The following is a 16,649-nucleotide window of genomic DNA, read 5'->3' on the forward strand; positions in this document are numbered from 1 at the left end:
TGGTTTTGAGCCTAACAGAGTAGAAAGTGCACGGAACTGTTGCCTTTATACTAGTTCTGACTAATCTCTGTTTCCTGTTATAATGAGTTGAAATACCATCTGAGCACTTTCTGCCTAGAATGGAATACTGCAGTAGAGATAATTAACTTTCATTAATATTTTTGATTTCTACACTGTGGATTTGCCTTCAGAGACTACAATGACTTAAAAACCCACAGTTTTTCCCTATGGTTATACAATTCTCCTTTAGGAAATAAACATAATGCTGTACTCTATCAATACTACAGTAATGATAAAAGTCTGGAATGTTGTAGACTTTTTTGAGCTCTTACAGGTGGCTCACATAAAAACATTACCTTTACTCAGGCTCAGCAGTGGTAAAGTGTATTGACCAAGGAATTCGTTTGCAACCAGTGATATCTCATCCTCCACACAGAAGCGTATCAATGCCAGTTCTGGAACTTGGACAGTAAAAGAGAAGAGTTCATCCCATCTAGGGCTCAAAGCTAACAAAAAGAGAAAATACACAGTATCAAAAAACCATTTCATTTATTCTACTTAGTATCTGAAATATTGTATCTGCTATTTCTGGTCTGAACTCTTAAACATTCATTCTTTTCCCCTAGATTTCTGTGACCATTTAAATAAATTATGAGACTGACACTGACAGCAGTAATATATAGATCACATCTTTTGTATAGATTGTGGAGTTAAAACTGTCAGAGGGAAGGTCTCAGAGATCTCAGGAGCTAAATAAAATAAGGTAGTCAAGCAATCATTTGACTAGAAGTACTAAAAGAGGATATGGAACAGGAGATGGGTGCTTTATCTTGAATAATGTTCATACAAAGACATAAGAAATTCAGGGACTGTTTTGAACATGAACTATCTACAAAAAGGAAAAAAGAAAAATAGAAGACAGAGGCACAGAAGAAGGCAGATCACAGGGAACTTCTAGTCTGAGACATCAAGAAGATCTTATGACAAAGGTACAGGAATGCTCCATGACAACTACAGGAGTACACACTTCACCTGTCAAGCAATTAAGGGAGTAGTTCTACTAAACTTCCTATGAGCTCAGTGATGAAATCACAGACATTTCTTCAGGAAAATAATGTCTTTACATTTACCAATTAATGTCCTGGGTTTGGATGGGATAGGTTTAATTTTCTTCATGTCATCCTGTATAGTGCTATGTTTTGTATTTGTGAACAAAACTGTGTTGATAACACACCAATGTTTTAGCTATTGCTGAGCACTTCTTGCACAGTGACAAGGACTTCTCTCTTTCTCATGCCGCAACCCTCCACTCCCCATCCCATCGAGGAGGCTGGGGGAGCACAAGAAGTTGGGAGGAGACACAGCTGGGACAGCTGACCAGAGGTGTACCCCAAGCCACATAACATCATGCTCATTATAGAAAGCTGGGTGAAAGAAGGAGGAAGGGAAGACTTTCGAAGCTACAGTATCTGTCTTCCCAAGTAACTATAACACCTGACAAAGCTTTTCCTGCTTTCCTGGAGATGGCTGAACACCTGCCTGCCAATGGGAAGTGGTGATCTATTTTGTTCTGCTTGCATACACAACTTTTGCATTACCTACTAAACTGTCTTCATCTCAACCCAAGAGTTTTCTCACTTTTGCCCTTCTGACTCACTCCCCTGTCCCACCAGGGAGAGGGAGCAAACGGCTGTGTGGGGCTGAGCTGCCATCCAGGATAAGCCCACAACAGGGAGTAAAGATCATGCATTCCATCTTCCTTTAGGAGACTGTCACTAACTAGGAGAGCTTGTGCTTCCTTAATCTACTAGCTTACAAAAATGGCACATAGCATGAACTTCTGCTACAGATTTTGTGTAAGAAGATCCTAGTCTAGAAAGAAATAATTGCAGTCTCTGTAAGTACATAATGACTTGGGATGAAAAAATGGTAATTCCTTATAAAATATTATTGTTCTTTCTTCGCAGTCAAGAGAATAGGACTGACACTCACCATTACTTTTTATAACGCTAGATTTTTTTCTTGTTTGATCTTCTGGCACACCATAAATTTCTATGTTCACTAATGGGTCAGCTTTGTTAGTCTTCGACAGGTTACTGGGTGGCAACTGATGACCACTGATAAGCTGGAAAATTAAAGTTGTAATGTGTTGAAATAACTGTAAGAATGAACTTTACATAATAGCCATATAGCAGCCATAGAAGCAAAAATAGTTCCGTAAGAAACTACCATGAGAAGCACATATCAGCCATAAACTGTTATAAAAATACATATTAAACACAATGAAATTTAAAATATGGTGTTTCCCATTTAATTTAATTCTTGGCTAATTTCTCAGAATTATAGAATCATAGAATGGTTTGAGTTGGAAGGAACTGTTAAAGGTCATCTAGTCCAACACCCCCTGCAATGAGCAGAGACATCTTCAACTAGATCAGGTTGCTCAGAGCCCCATCCAACCTGGTCTTGCATGTTTCCAGGGATGGGACATCAACCACCTCTCTCAGCAATCTCTGGTGACAGGGTTTCACCTGTCACCATTCTCATTATAAAAAAAAAAAAATTATATCATGCTTTAAAAAATAATTTTTAGATTTAAGTTTTTATTCAATAACTAGCCATAAAAATTATATTTGTTTACCATGTAAAATAATAATATTGGAGGAATCAGTCTCATTATTCTTGTATTTTCTAAGATCAAACTCATGAATTCCTGTTAAAGCTGTGTCTAGTGGACCAGCACTAACACCTATCATGACATCAGCATTGTGTTACAGGATATGTAGCAGACTGCTTCACCTGTGTTCCTTCTCTTTCACAGTAACACATAAAAACTTTGCATTTAGTAGGCTCCCTGATTTTTTTTTTCCTTAATTTAGTTAGCTACCTGGAAATTTTGCCTCAGACTGCCCTGTTATCTGGCACCCAGCCTACAAAAAGATTTATGAAAGTCACAACTTTGTCTGCTTTCTATCTAGGAGATAATTAGAGAGAATAACCATCTGTACAGTAATCTGCTTTTTAGAAATAAATGTATGGAATGTATCAAGTGAAATATACAAGCCTGCAAGCCTAGGTGAAGGATATGACTCTTATGACCCAGATCTCAGGACTAAGCATCAAAACTCATGATACAGATCCCTATTCCCCTGTCAACCACCAAAAAAATCAAACCCCACATATTCCACCTTTTGCTTAGGTATTTTCTGTAACACCTTGCTCCAAGAAAAGTTCTAGCCCAAGACATTGAAGAGCAGTGTCTTAGCAAACACCAATGCTGTCCCCTGTCTTCTGAAAATGTCTTCACTAGAAAGTTTTGCAAGGTGCAAGCACTGATGGGCTGCCCACTTAGAACCAGGAGAGGTTCTCTGACATGCCCTGAATGATATGATGAGAATTCAGCCACATTGGCCAAGTCCTGCTTCCCACTCTTACACCATTGTTAGACCCAGTCTAAGTCTCCCACAGGGTGGAAAAAGAGCAAAATCTTTTCCGCACACTATGACCCAAATTCATAAATCCAATTTTTGAGACCCAAGGTGAAGAAGACATACAGAGAGAGTAGTAAATAACATGGTGGGCTCAGAAGTTTACACATAAAATACTTTGAATATTTGTATTTCTGCTTTAAAAGTTATATGCTTCTTGTTGATATGAATTGTGGCACATCGGGTTACAAATTATATTGAATTCAGTAAAATCAGGCCCTGTGTGATTTTTGTGTTCATTTATGCTCTTCTCTTCATTCATTCATTAATTCATTCACAGTCAGTCTGAGAGATCTGACTCACAGATGTTTGCCCTCTGTTAAGTAATTTCTCCAGTCAAGTTAGTAACTCTTCTTTAGCAGAAACTGTTTTTTTCTTTAACTCCTGCTCCTGACTCTTTTTGTCTTCAACCACTGTTTCCTGTTTTTTGCTTCTGACTCTATGAATGGGGCTTTCTACACCCTACAGACCCTCAGCTTCTTTGTATCCTTCACTACCCAGCCTGTTGTCTCAGTCTATGTTCTGTCTAAAAAGCTGCCTTTCTCTTTTGCAACTTCTTCCTTCCCATTGTCAATTATTTTGTCTGTCTCCTGCATTACAATTGGGGATTTTTCCTCATCTTAATTAACTCCAGCTTTATATAAATACGAGTTAAAATAACTGAAGTATATGCATGGGTGCTGGAAATCATCCAGTAATGTCTATTCATAATTGGTATGCTCACTGTTAGGACACTAAAATGTTCTTGATTAGGTGCATACATTATGTAAGTATTTTATAATTATTATTAGTTAATGTTTTATCTCCAATATTTATTTCTCTGAAAGGATCAAAATAGCAATTATACGATAATTTTATGCTAATTAAACATCATTTATGCAAGTAGTGTACTGTGTATTCAGAAATAACACTTTTTCATTGGGTAAAGGTAGTTTTCTAAGTAGTGAACCATTATAAAACGTCTACTTGACCTCAAAAAAGGGGGGTTTCTAACCAATTATTTTTAAATTACATGTATTTCTAATATTTTTAAGAAGTAAATCAAATTTTAACTTGGGAGAAGTAGAAATGATTTAAAGTCTTATTGATTTATCCCCCTTTTGGCATTTATATCATTTTAGGATGGTAGTCCTTTATGTGTGCATAGGGAGATAATGAAAATTAAAAGAAGCATAACGCTTCCTATCGTACCTTTAAACAGTTCAATTTTTCAATCAGCATTATAATAGCACGTGTGGTATTACTAATACTTAAAGAAAATAGCACCAAAACTGCACATTCGATTTCTGACTTCTCAGAGTTCAGTCCCCACAACTGTAACTGACATGTCCCTTTGTCAGCTATACTTGTGACACAGTGCAAGTAATATTTACATTTCTGTTCAAAACACTGTGAAAAAATCTGTATTTTTACAAACTTTTAAAACTTCTGAACACCTACATATTTTTAGAAAACATAAGTGAACTACAGATGGGAAACCATCCAAGCAACAGGAGATACTATAGGAGAAATTTAACATGTTAAAATAATTATATTAAACTTTGCAACAACCAGGAATGGGGGTAAAATAAGAAACAAATAATAGATAACAAGTAACTCTGAACTACAGAACATTTCTTTTTAGATTTTATGGAACAAACCAACAATTAACTAAACTTACCCTTATTGACAGAGACATAGGTTTACTGTATCTTCCAATATTGTGTGGGGTAAATGTTGAATCGTGATTTCTCAAGAATTGTGGTTTCAGAATATAGCCACAACCACCATTGTCTTGGAATTTTCCATCTTGCAATTCCATTTGTAGTCCCGGTGTCTGGAAGTTTAAGGCCACTATAAAATTAAATAAATATTGATTTTAATGGATTAGAGTTGATACCATTTTATAAAACAGCTCTCTGACAATAATAGTAAAAAAAAAGCAAATCAGATTAAAATATGTATGTCTTTCAACGCATATGTAAAATCCTGTTGTTATTCTTAAATGCAGCAGTATTCAATAATGAATGATTCATGCACAAAAGAAGTGCACTATTTACAACTACACCATGTTTTAAGAGTTACCCTATAGATCTTTTGGACACTGCAGTGTGTTGTGCATTTTCCCTTTTCTTCCTAAATTAGATCTTGGACAATATGAAATTAGACATAGTTTTTCTCCATAAGGACTAAATTCTCATACTATTTTCTCTACAGCAGAAAGACGCTGCACACTGAACCTGCTTACAAAGTTCCGGTGCAGAAAGCAAAAACATAGGATTGTAGCTAACATAGTTATGGTGCAGAATACATCACAAAAGCATGTCACCCAGAAGATCAGGAAGATTTAGAAGATTTCATGAGAGGATTTAACTCTAAGAGTTAGAATATTCAGTGCAAATACATCTAAGTTTATAGAAGTAGAAGCAATTTTAAAAGTATTCTTAAATATATCTGAGCAAACTCTCTTCAAGCTTAATCCTCCAGTACTGGTGTTTATTGTTAGCATACACCTGACAGATTATCCTTTCCTTGGCAGCTCAAAATATTTTTGGTTTGCTGCAGCAGCAATAATAAAATAACACATTTCTCATCAACAGGATATTGTAAATCATGAGATAAAGCCAACATTGAAATAGACCTGTTTAATTAAATTTTCCCCTATTCCAGTATATTGGAGCTTCCTCTCACATTCAAAACAGAAAATGCACAAGTCAAATCAGCACAGTGATAACATGACACATGTTAAATAGAAAACGATAAAAAGTTGTTTACTTGATGGCTTGGTAGGAAAAAAAATTAAGACTTTATGCAGTACAAGTGATTCATAATAATTCAGGAAGAGGACCTTATTACATATTTCTATGAGATAATAGCAATGTATTGAATGAATATTTGGCAGAATTCAGATATCCTTATCTCATGTGAAAAATGCAAGAAATATGGATATGTTTCAGTGCAAAAATTAGTTGTTTCTTCACTGCTTTGATGATCCTTTTAAAAAATTCTGTGGTAAATGACACAAATAGGAACAGATCTGTAGAGTGAAACAGCTGGTACTACGGACCTAATGTTTGCACTACACATGTTTTTGGTGGGGTTATTTCAGAAGACCTCTAGCCTGGTCCCATGACCTCAATACCAATTAATGGCTGGAATACATCAAGTGCTCCCAGAGTGCACCCTCTATTTCATCTGAAAGGAATCCCATCTATATAAGCTAAAATTGCTCTGCAACATGTACTAATGTTCAGAAAGTAGGAAGAATTGGGAACCTCGCCTAAAAAATCCCCAAAGAAACAAAAAACCTAAAACCAACAACAACAAAACACAGCACACACTCCTGCTTTGAACTAAATGTTAACATAAATGCCAGCATAGATTCTGTGTCAAGGAATATGCAAAGGAACTTTAAGCTTGTTTTATCTTTGACAGCAGAAATCAAACTTCAAAAGTTTTTTCCCCATTGCACACCATTACCTTTTTTAAAGAGCGTAAGTGTTCTCTTGATATAGTTTTAGTAATGGTTCACAATTTGTTTTGTATGACTCAACGTATCATCCAGAAACAGACCCAAATGTGGTGCTATATGACCCTTCTTGTATATTAATACATTGATTCAAGCACTGCAGTGAGCTGCAACCCTGAGACCCCTTGAAACCTAAGTCCTGGAATGATCTACAGATAACAAGATCTTTCAGTCAGTAGGTAATTCCTACACCATACTTTCAGAATATGTGGTTTTAGAAGTGTAACTAAAATTAGGCAAATCAAACAGTCATAGCTTCAAATAGCAGCTTCCACATGATGAAACAAATTACATGATTGCATATAATGAGACTGTTGCTAAATTTGCCAAGCTTCATAGGCTACTAAGCAGGAAAATCTGAATTAACAACAGAAACAAGCAAAGGAGAATACTTTACATTTTATCATATTAGGAAAATTACATTTGCAACACAAGTGGAGGGCAGTGTTATTATGGTTGATATCTTTAAACATCAACATGGTATCGTTGCTTAATTACATTTTACCTTAGAATAAGTTAAAAACGCACAACAGTAGTTTTAATTTACCTACTGATTTCCTGGTATTGCAAGTTATAACCCAATTAAGTTAAGTGAATATGAAATGTTGTGTTATATTCTCTGAGATGCATGACTCTACTGCAACTGTTTACAAGGTTCATAGCTGCTCGGGGCCTCTTAGGGCAATGTTTTATGGTATATTGTTATGCAGTTTTTCTTTTTAATTAGATGCAGTTATAACCCTTACGCTTCTTGAGAAAAGACAAAAGTTCGTAAATTAAACCTATGTTTTCCATTGTCTAGCAGTATGGTCTTAGCAACATCTTTCTGCAAGGAAGACTGAATTTCTACACAATGTTTCGTTTTAGTTTCGCTGAATTCAACAACATAATTGTCAATAACACGCTTTGTACTGTTGTTTTATGAAACAGTAGAAATTTAATGCGTGTATGAAGAGAACTTTAAACTGATGGTTCCTTTTGGAAAGAAGTCTAAATATGCTTACCATGAAATGATCCTAACTTACTATGCTTACTGTAAAACATAATCTTAACATATGGTTTTCATGGAAAAGTACAGGCACCTGAAGTTTAGGCCCATGTAAGTTAAAACTTTCTCCTTAGTCCTTCCATCAGGCACCAAAAGCCTTTTAACATTGGCATCTGAAATGGATGCAAGTTGTCCTGGAACCATGAGGCCAAATCTCCCTAGATCAGAGTATTTAATATACAAGTCTTCTTGCAAAGTGCCACTGCTGCCATGGCCGTACCTTTTGATCCCGGCTGTAAATAACTTGATATAGCAAATGCAAGTTAAGAAATAATCTAGCTCCAAAAAGATTAAACAATCCGTAATGCACAGAGGAATACAAAGGGTATATTTCATCCAAAACCTCATCCAAAAGTCAGTCCCACAGTTAATTGCAGAACTAACCACAGTCTAAGAATTCAAATACAGTACCTTCCATAAGCACTACCATTCAAGGCAAAATTGATTTTTAGACAGAAGGCAAAAGCTTTTGAAAACCAAAGGGAGCACTGGGGTTCTTAGATTTCAAAGTGACTGTGATATGCAGGCAGTTGAGGAAAACTGCATGTCTTTTGTTTGTGATGCTGCCTCTCAAAATTTCTGTTGGGACTTATAAATCCTCATTTTAAATTTTTTATTCTTCGCTTCCTAGTTCAATTAGCTATATTATGACCCTAAGGTTTAATATATTTTCTGCATTTAAAAGGGAAGATTTGAAAATGGATAAGCACACATTTTTCACCAGTTTTCCTTAAAACAAGTCACTTAATTGCATTTTATACCATTTAAAATCCATCTCAAAATGTCTGAATTTTATGCAATCTCCAAAACTATCATATGCAAAAATCACTCGGTGCTAATGTTCCTATCCCCATGATTTACTTCACACATTTGAGTCTAAAGAGATATAATAGATCACACTTCCAATCCTTTGATCAGACTTGTTGCCATCCTCTCAGCTCTTTCCAGTTGTCTATGTCCTTAAAATGGACAGCTCACAATGAATGCAATGCATCTTCTGTGTCTTAGATATCCAAAATTTGAACGGAATTCCACATAGAAACACTATGAAAACAGGACCATATCCTAATGATCTGGCGTATTTTGTCATTGGTTATGAGATGATCTGTGTGACTGGATTTGAAGACACTGCATTCATTCCACATTAGCACTCCCAGCTGGACAATGACTGTCTATCCTTTCTTCTCACATGCAGGTCACATCTGCATCCAAATTAACCCATCACTGCCCAAATTTACAGAAATGTTTTCAGAAGTTCTTACATGACAGGGTAGTCCACATTACTTTTTTTCAAAGGTACGTAGGTGGCTTTTAAAAAACTTCATCCACAGCCTGAATAAAGGGCATGTTAACTTATTATGAGTTGACTCAAAATGTGGATGAAAAGGAAGGTTATTCAGTCATCAGATTACATTGAAACCAAATGGAGACATCTGAAGGAAGGACAAACTGTAACATGATGACAAATTGTCACCTGTTACATATATCACGAGGCAAGCATTCATTTAATAGAAGCAGCATACATAGCAGGAGGATCTGTTATCAGTAGTAAATAAATATGATAATACCTTTATCATCTGAATGATGAATATAACACTAACTTCTAAGCCCTGTGGAAACGTTAACTATCACAATACCCGCAAGTACAAATAATATTTCCCTTTCAGTATATTGAAAATATTATTCAATCTACTATCCTGTCTGGTAGAGTTTGCATAAGAGAAATCCAATGAATACTGTAGTGCCCTGTGAACTCTTCTCACTAACAGCAGATGTAAGAAAGATAATGCGTTCTCTCACCAAGTGGTCAGAACATGTAATCTGGAAAAATGGTAGAACATGGTGGTTTTTAAATACCTTTTTCATCTGGGTCTATTTGAGAAACTTGGAAAGAATTGCAGCATAATTAAGACTCTCTGCCAAATTACAACAACCTCCTTGGGTGGCTCTGAGCCTGAGCATTACTTGCTGTTCTGGTCCTGTTTTGACAGGTCACTCTGATACCCACTAGCATCTCTGGGTGCCTGTTAATTCAGGCTTGTGGACATACTGTCCAAAGTCTTTTAAGTATCCTTAGCATCCCCCTTGCCTTGGAGTTTATGAGTTTATTATATATTTATGCAGCTTTAGTTCTCTTGCCAAGCCAGTGAAGAGCTGAGATCTCAACCAAACTTTATGAATAAGGACTTACATCTACCAGGGGAAAAAAAAACAACGACAACAAAAACGAAAACAAACAAACAAAAAAAAGCCACCAAAAACTGATTTACAACACACAGCAGACTTAATGGGTTAGTATAAATTTTGGCATACTGTCTCACATCTCTTTCTGACCAAAAGTTTTGGTCAAATTGTATGTATTCTTTTCTTCTCCTAATAAAATAAAATGGGTCTTTAGCTATTCAGACTCCAGATTTTATTAAGTTTAATAATTATTTCTGGCTTTGCTTATCACTGATGCATTTTGAAATGAATGCTCTTATTCTACAGAAACCTAATTCGTGAATGACTTAGAACATGAGGTATTCTGCTGTACTAAGAGGGACTACTCTTCTGAGAACTGTTTGCTCAGCATGTGCAGTCAGTCTGTCCTTATAGCCTTTGGGCCAATTCAATACTGTTTCTCTAAAGACACCGTCATTAGAAACGTTAAGAATGCATTCATTCTAATGTTCATAATTGCTGACATTGTTCCTATTTAATTGCAAGTAGCTCTATTGGAAAAATGTCAGGTGATTAAAAATCATTGCCCAAGTATTTCTACAACTAGTTTAAATTAGGGACCCTCTCTTGTGAGATTTTAATGGAGAAAGTACCTAAAACCTTTCTGATAAACTATCAAATGTAAAATATAAATAGATTTTTGCTGCTTATTTAATGTGTTGGTGTGAAAGTTATACTTCAGTGTAGGTCTGAGCATCTTTTGGTTGTCACTTCACTTATTTCACACCTGAAACAGATCCTTTTCCAAAATATTTTTTTTAAAATTTTTTGCCTTGTGCTTATTGGCAGAACAGTGTGTATTAACGGATTTTTTTTTACTGTTTTAGTTTGGGTCTCTAACAGACTTAGAGCAAGGTCAGCAAGGAGTTCAGAGACAATTGTGTCCCTGCAATTTTTTTCTGTCTTTCTTTAAAATTGACCAGATTTCAAATAAATTTAGTATTCTATTAGTTGTCTGCAGTTGTGGGTTTAGTAAAGATAACTGAAAAAGTTAATGATAAAATAAAATTTGTGTGTCTTTACTTTTAAGTGAAATTCCAGTAACTATTAAACACACCAAAAAAGAAGCTACCTAAAAAGAAGGAAGTTCCAGAGTAGCCTAAGACCTTTGTCATAACCTGGCAGTTAGAGACATTCCTGCACGAGAAACATGAAACGTTTATTCAAAACACCTCCCAGCTCTTGGAGCTATTCCAAAGAAAAGGTGAATGTATTTTGTTAGCTTCATATATCAGGGTGATATTGTCCCACCTAAGTTGTAGATGTCTACACGAGTCAGCTGTCCCACTACAGCTAGCGAGGATCTAATCAATGAAGTTGAAGGGATAATGTAACCAAAAATGGGTCTGTGAGATCTGGATTATGCAATTCTAGTACCTGTCCCTTTGGGCTGGGGTCTTACAGGAGCAAACAGAGCTAAAGCAACACTTTTTGGGGGCTCCACAAACCATGATGGCCATGTGGCCTATTAGAGCTGTGGATTTTTTTCGAACTGCATGACTTCGTTAATAATAAACACTCTTCTTTGTTACATCTTAGTATTTCCACAACACACTATTCAACAGTATTTAGTAAGATTTACGTTAGTTGTGCAAGATCTAACTTTCACTTCATAAAGATGAATTTTTGGACAGTTAAAATCATACTAGGAAGACAGTAATAATAAGGTATTGACCCCTGTGCCTTTTCTGCAGCTGATCTATGATGACTGGTCCTGTCCTTCAACCATCAACAAGAGGGAGTGGTCAACCAAGAGACACTTTTCTATGTCTTCTCCTTTCATTCTTCCAGGGCATTGCTTGGCTTGGAAGCTAGCAGGAAATCTTTCCTGTCTTATTATAACGCATTCTCCATGAGTCAGTTGTGGGATAAGGCCACAACAAGCCCAAACAGAGTCAGCTCTAGACTGGAAGGATAGCTGTACAGAACAACCTGGGCATGTTTTTGCCATCGGGTCTAGGATGTGTCAGACTCATCCCCTGCCTTTGAGCAGAAGAGGTATTTTAGTCTGGGGCAAAATCTGGAGTCCATTTGCAAAGATAGCTGAAGCTCTGTTTAATAGCTGGAGACTAACTTTTGGGCTTTTAGATGCAGAATGAACAAAGATGAAATGCTGTGATGTATCTGTCTTTTCTATGTCATAGGTTAAGTCATCTGCAAGGTTTTAAGGATCACAATGTTAGATAAAGAGTGCTCACTTAATATCTAACTGAAATAATGTATACTGTGAAGAGCTTTGAGGTATTCTAATAACCTAACCGGACATAAAAACAAAAACATTAAAGCATGTCACTTCACAAATTTCATTAGAAATTCAAGCAACAATTCAAAGCTATAATGAATATTCTCGATTTGTTTCAGATGTTGCATTAGCTGTTAAAAAAAGCCATGTTATAGAAAATGCTTGCTTCGCGCTTTTGCTGTTATAAAAAAACTTCCGGTAAAAATAACCAAGAGTATAAAATTATCATGCTGAAAATCTAATTAAATCTAAGAAAAAGTAGTATATCACCACCTTTTAATAGAAGAGCCTGTCTTTTTCTTTAAATTCAATTTCATTTTTTCATAAATTCCTTTACTAATTTTGACACTCCATCACATGTTCCAAAAAGTATAGTGTTAAGTAAAATTGCGAGAATATCTAAATTTCCCATGACCAAACATAATGTTTATTTAGGAAAACAAGAAATCAGTCCTGTTGTATCCAGTTTTGCCATTTGTTCAGCAAGAAAGGTAAACACTAGTGTCACAGAAAATGTACAACTGGAAATGGTTGTATTTTTACATTACATTACAAAATATTTTTTACTTTACAAAATAATTTACTCTAAATTATTGATCCTGTGCTCTCTATTTCTTAATGATGCTTTCCAAGGTCTGCCTCATATTTAAGTTCTTAGTCACTTAGAACCCAAGGAAGGTCAGACTTGATGGTCATTTTAAGTTGCACAGTTGAGGCATACCAAGATTTCAATAGGTGTGTTTCTTTTCCCTAGGCAGCTTCGGAGATTAAAACCAGAACTTTTCATCACACATCTTTATGCATTTTTTTGTCATGTTATTTTACACAAGATTTAGCCACAAAACACATGTGACAAGATTGCCAAGCTGCATTTCAATGTCACAAGCCAAAACAAAATCTATGGTAAGAAAAGATCCATCATACAAATAGTGGAAACTTCACAATAGCATATAAATTTTTATGTGTTCCAGAAAACATAAGCTCTATATAGCCTCTTCTAAAACAAAATTCTGTACCTGCTATACCATGTCTTTCTCATACAATTTATGACACGTTTTTGTAATTCCTGTAAATTGTTTTGATACATGGATAATGTTTTCTACTGCATGTAAAGGATGTATTCAAAAGGGTATTTAAGTCTTCCTATTTTTATTTTCACTGAGGTTTGGGGGGTTTTTGCTCTGTTTTTCTCAGTGAATATAATACAAGTGATATCTGTTTATTTAAATAACTGTCCTGAATGTTCTTTCTCTGCATAAATCTTTACATTACATTTTATTTACTAAATAATTGATACACCAAACTAGTTCTTTTCCATGCCACACTGCAGTTGTATGCAGGAGGCATACTAATTTTCCCAGACTATAAAAAGTTGTTGTAGGTATTTTTCTCCATAAGACCTCTTTTTCACAAAACCTATTCTGTTCTTACGAGTCTCAATTTTCAGAGAAGGTATTTTTCTCCATAAGATCTCTTTGTTCACAAAACCTATCTTGTTCTTACAAGTCTCAGTTTTCAGAGAATGGACACTGAGTGCACATGGATATCCAAAAGTGATTTTGTGAAAACTCAGTACATTTTACTGTGGGTTTTAACTTGCCTTGCTCTGGAAATTAGATTTACACAATTACATAATTCTCATTCTCAGCCTCAACAAATCTTGAGCCTGTAAGACCATTTCATCCTGCTTTAGCTGAGTGCCAGGCTGCTCCAAGTTAATATGTTTTAACCAATTTAGAGAAAATTGCTGGCAAGGTACAGAGGAGAGTACTGTTTTGGATCTGTCACTAAGGGAAGTGCACAAATAACTCTATTATCGTTTACATGATGCAGAGGCCTGGCAGAGAGTATTATATGTAGGTTTGAACCTGTATTTTCTTTGCCCAGGCAGAACTGTCATGAATGTTAGAGGAAGTTAAAGGTAGGTGAGGGTATGCTAGGAGGTATGGGGAGGGTGAAAGGATCTGAGGAAGGAAAAATCTGAGAAGCCCATGAACAGTTTTAGGGAAGTGGTAGAAAGGATCTGGTTTGCAGAGTGCAATGGCAGTGAGACAGGGAGGGTATGTGGGCTATATGGACACAAGACAGACACAAAAATTAAGAAATCTGTGTTAAATCAGTGGGAGGACATCAGCAGAAGATTCACTGAGTGGAGCTTTGGGAGTTGCATTGTGAAGCTCAGTTATATTTCTGCCAGTTATCAAAAACAGATTAGGGAATCAAGAATAGATCTGACATGGCTTGGAAGTAATATATCTGGAGAAATGCTTATAATCAGCCTATTCCCATGAGAAAAATAGTTCTTTAAATGAAGATGCAAATGATGTGACCAAGAGGGATGACCTAACCACTTCCTGCATATTTTTAATTCTTCCAGGAAGGGGCCCAAAGCCTCTATACAGAAAAAAAAAAAAAAAATCATGTTTTGTATACTAATGTTTAGAATGACTTTTCATCGAAGTATACTCTGAGTCAACAGTCAATATATTCATTCTGAAAGATGTCAGTCCTGTTTGAGATCTAACAAATGGATATTTTTTGCAGAGATCAGTGTGGAGATTTACAGGCTAGAAAGAAAACTAGAAAAACTGCAGTATGATAAGCCTGAGAGATGAATTCAATTTTAAATTAAGGACCTCTGGCCAGTGCTTCCTCTAAGCATGAAACAAGCTTACTAGTTTTTAATAGCAATATAGACAGCATCCAAAGAGTGCACCACCCCAGGTAAATAACCCAGCAATAGTATGACATCAAACTAAGTGAGGATCAATCATGACAACAGAATATTTCAAATTATATGGTAATGGAGAGATACTTCAAGCAATGGCCTAGCCAAAGTCCAAATCTGTACTATAAATATGCATTTTTAATTACACAGACACAAACAAAATTTATACTAACTAGTGATTTTTTTACCCTAATATAGTTGTAAAACTATATGTCAACATAACAGTCAGGATGAGAAACAGAATTTTTAACAATTAAACGATTTTGAGGGGGTCTAAGAACATTTCAGTTCTTTCACAGAACAGCCAGCACTAGTGGCCAAATTCACATGCTCTCCCTAGTGTCCCATTGCTTACTGAATTGACTCAACTGACAGCATGGCATAGCTCTGGGTGTGGGAACATCAAATACTAAGAAATTTAGGCTTGGGCATGTGCTCCACCATTTGTGGTAAGGACAACAGATGTGGGAACAGTGATATCTCTCAGTGAAAGCTAAGGCATGATGCTCCTTCTAAGTTCTATGAGTGCAGGATAGTAGCTGTGGATACATTAGGGGGTTAAACAACAGATGAATACAAATGTGCATCATTGATCAGAAAAAGCACACTAAGAAGGTGTTTTACCAATTATTAGACCTAGCATAAAGGACACAGCCAGCATAAGGATGAACCAATAACCTAATTGTGTTTGATACAAAAGGGTCAGTACATGGGTGAGTGCTAGGGGTACAAACAAGTCAGTCAGATCATACATAATCAACATCAATCCCACTGACCCCAACAATGACACTCCATGACCAACAATGGGTGGAACAAACAGTGAAATGCAGCTTCCCATAGAAGAAACAGGAGACAACCAAGTCAGTAAGACCAAGGAAGCCACATACTGAATCTCTACACAGCCCACGTTTACAAAAGCCAGACCTGACTGGAGCCCAGCTCCAGGGAGGCAGGAGGCCCTTCCCCAACAGGGAAATCTGCAAAGTGCACCCACCTCACAGACAGACACTGCCCCTTCCTGCAAGGGGTCCCAGCTTTTATCCCCAAGTGGGACACCTGGGGCTCATTTACCCAATGGCTCTCCCTGCCAGGCCGGCAGCACCCTGGAGGGAAGCTTAGAGGTAAACTCACCCCCCCTTTGTGAAGGGCTGTGGGAATCACCCCTATGTCAACCTTAATTTGGGGCTTGGGGTTGAAACCCCAGCATTTCAAAAGGTAACTTGAAACACAAGATATCTGGGAGCTGAGAAAGGAAACAAGTGAAAAAAAGAAGCCTGGGGCAAGGGTGAACATAAACTCCCAGGCCCTACAGGCAAAGTGAAATCTGCGCCCATCTCTGCATGTGTATTTTAATATAACAAGGTGAGACCATACATTTCATCTCTCAAAACTGGGATCCTACAGCAAACTGC

General features: G+C 36.4%; 1 protein-coding gene across 1 annotated transcript in view; it reads right to left on the reverse strand.

Moving 5' to 3' along the window:
• Positions 1 to 16,649, reverse strand: part of PLCZ1 (phospholipase C zeta 1) — a 55,954-nt gene that overhangs the window by 2,850 nt on the left and 36,455 nt on the right. The window contains exons 10-12 of the mRNA XM_074901320.1: positions 5,149 to 5,321; positions 1,993 to 2,125; positions 357 to 506 (exon numbers count right to left, since the gene is read on the reverse strand). Coding sequence (XP_074757421.1) covers positions 357 to 506; positions 1,993 to 2,125; positions 5,149 to 5,321 — 456 coding nt within the window. The remainder of the gene's footprint in view (positions 1 to 356; positions 507 to 1,992; positions 2,126 to 5,148; positions 5,322 to 16,649) is intronic.

The sequence above is a fragment of the Athene noctua genome, chromosome 3 (assembly GCF_965140245.1).
Source record: "Athene noctua chromosome 3, bAthNoc1.hap1.1, whole genome shotgun sequence".
NCBI lineage: Eukaryota > Metazoa > Chordata > Aves > Strigiformes > Strigidae > Athene > Athene noctua.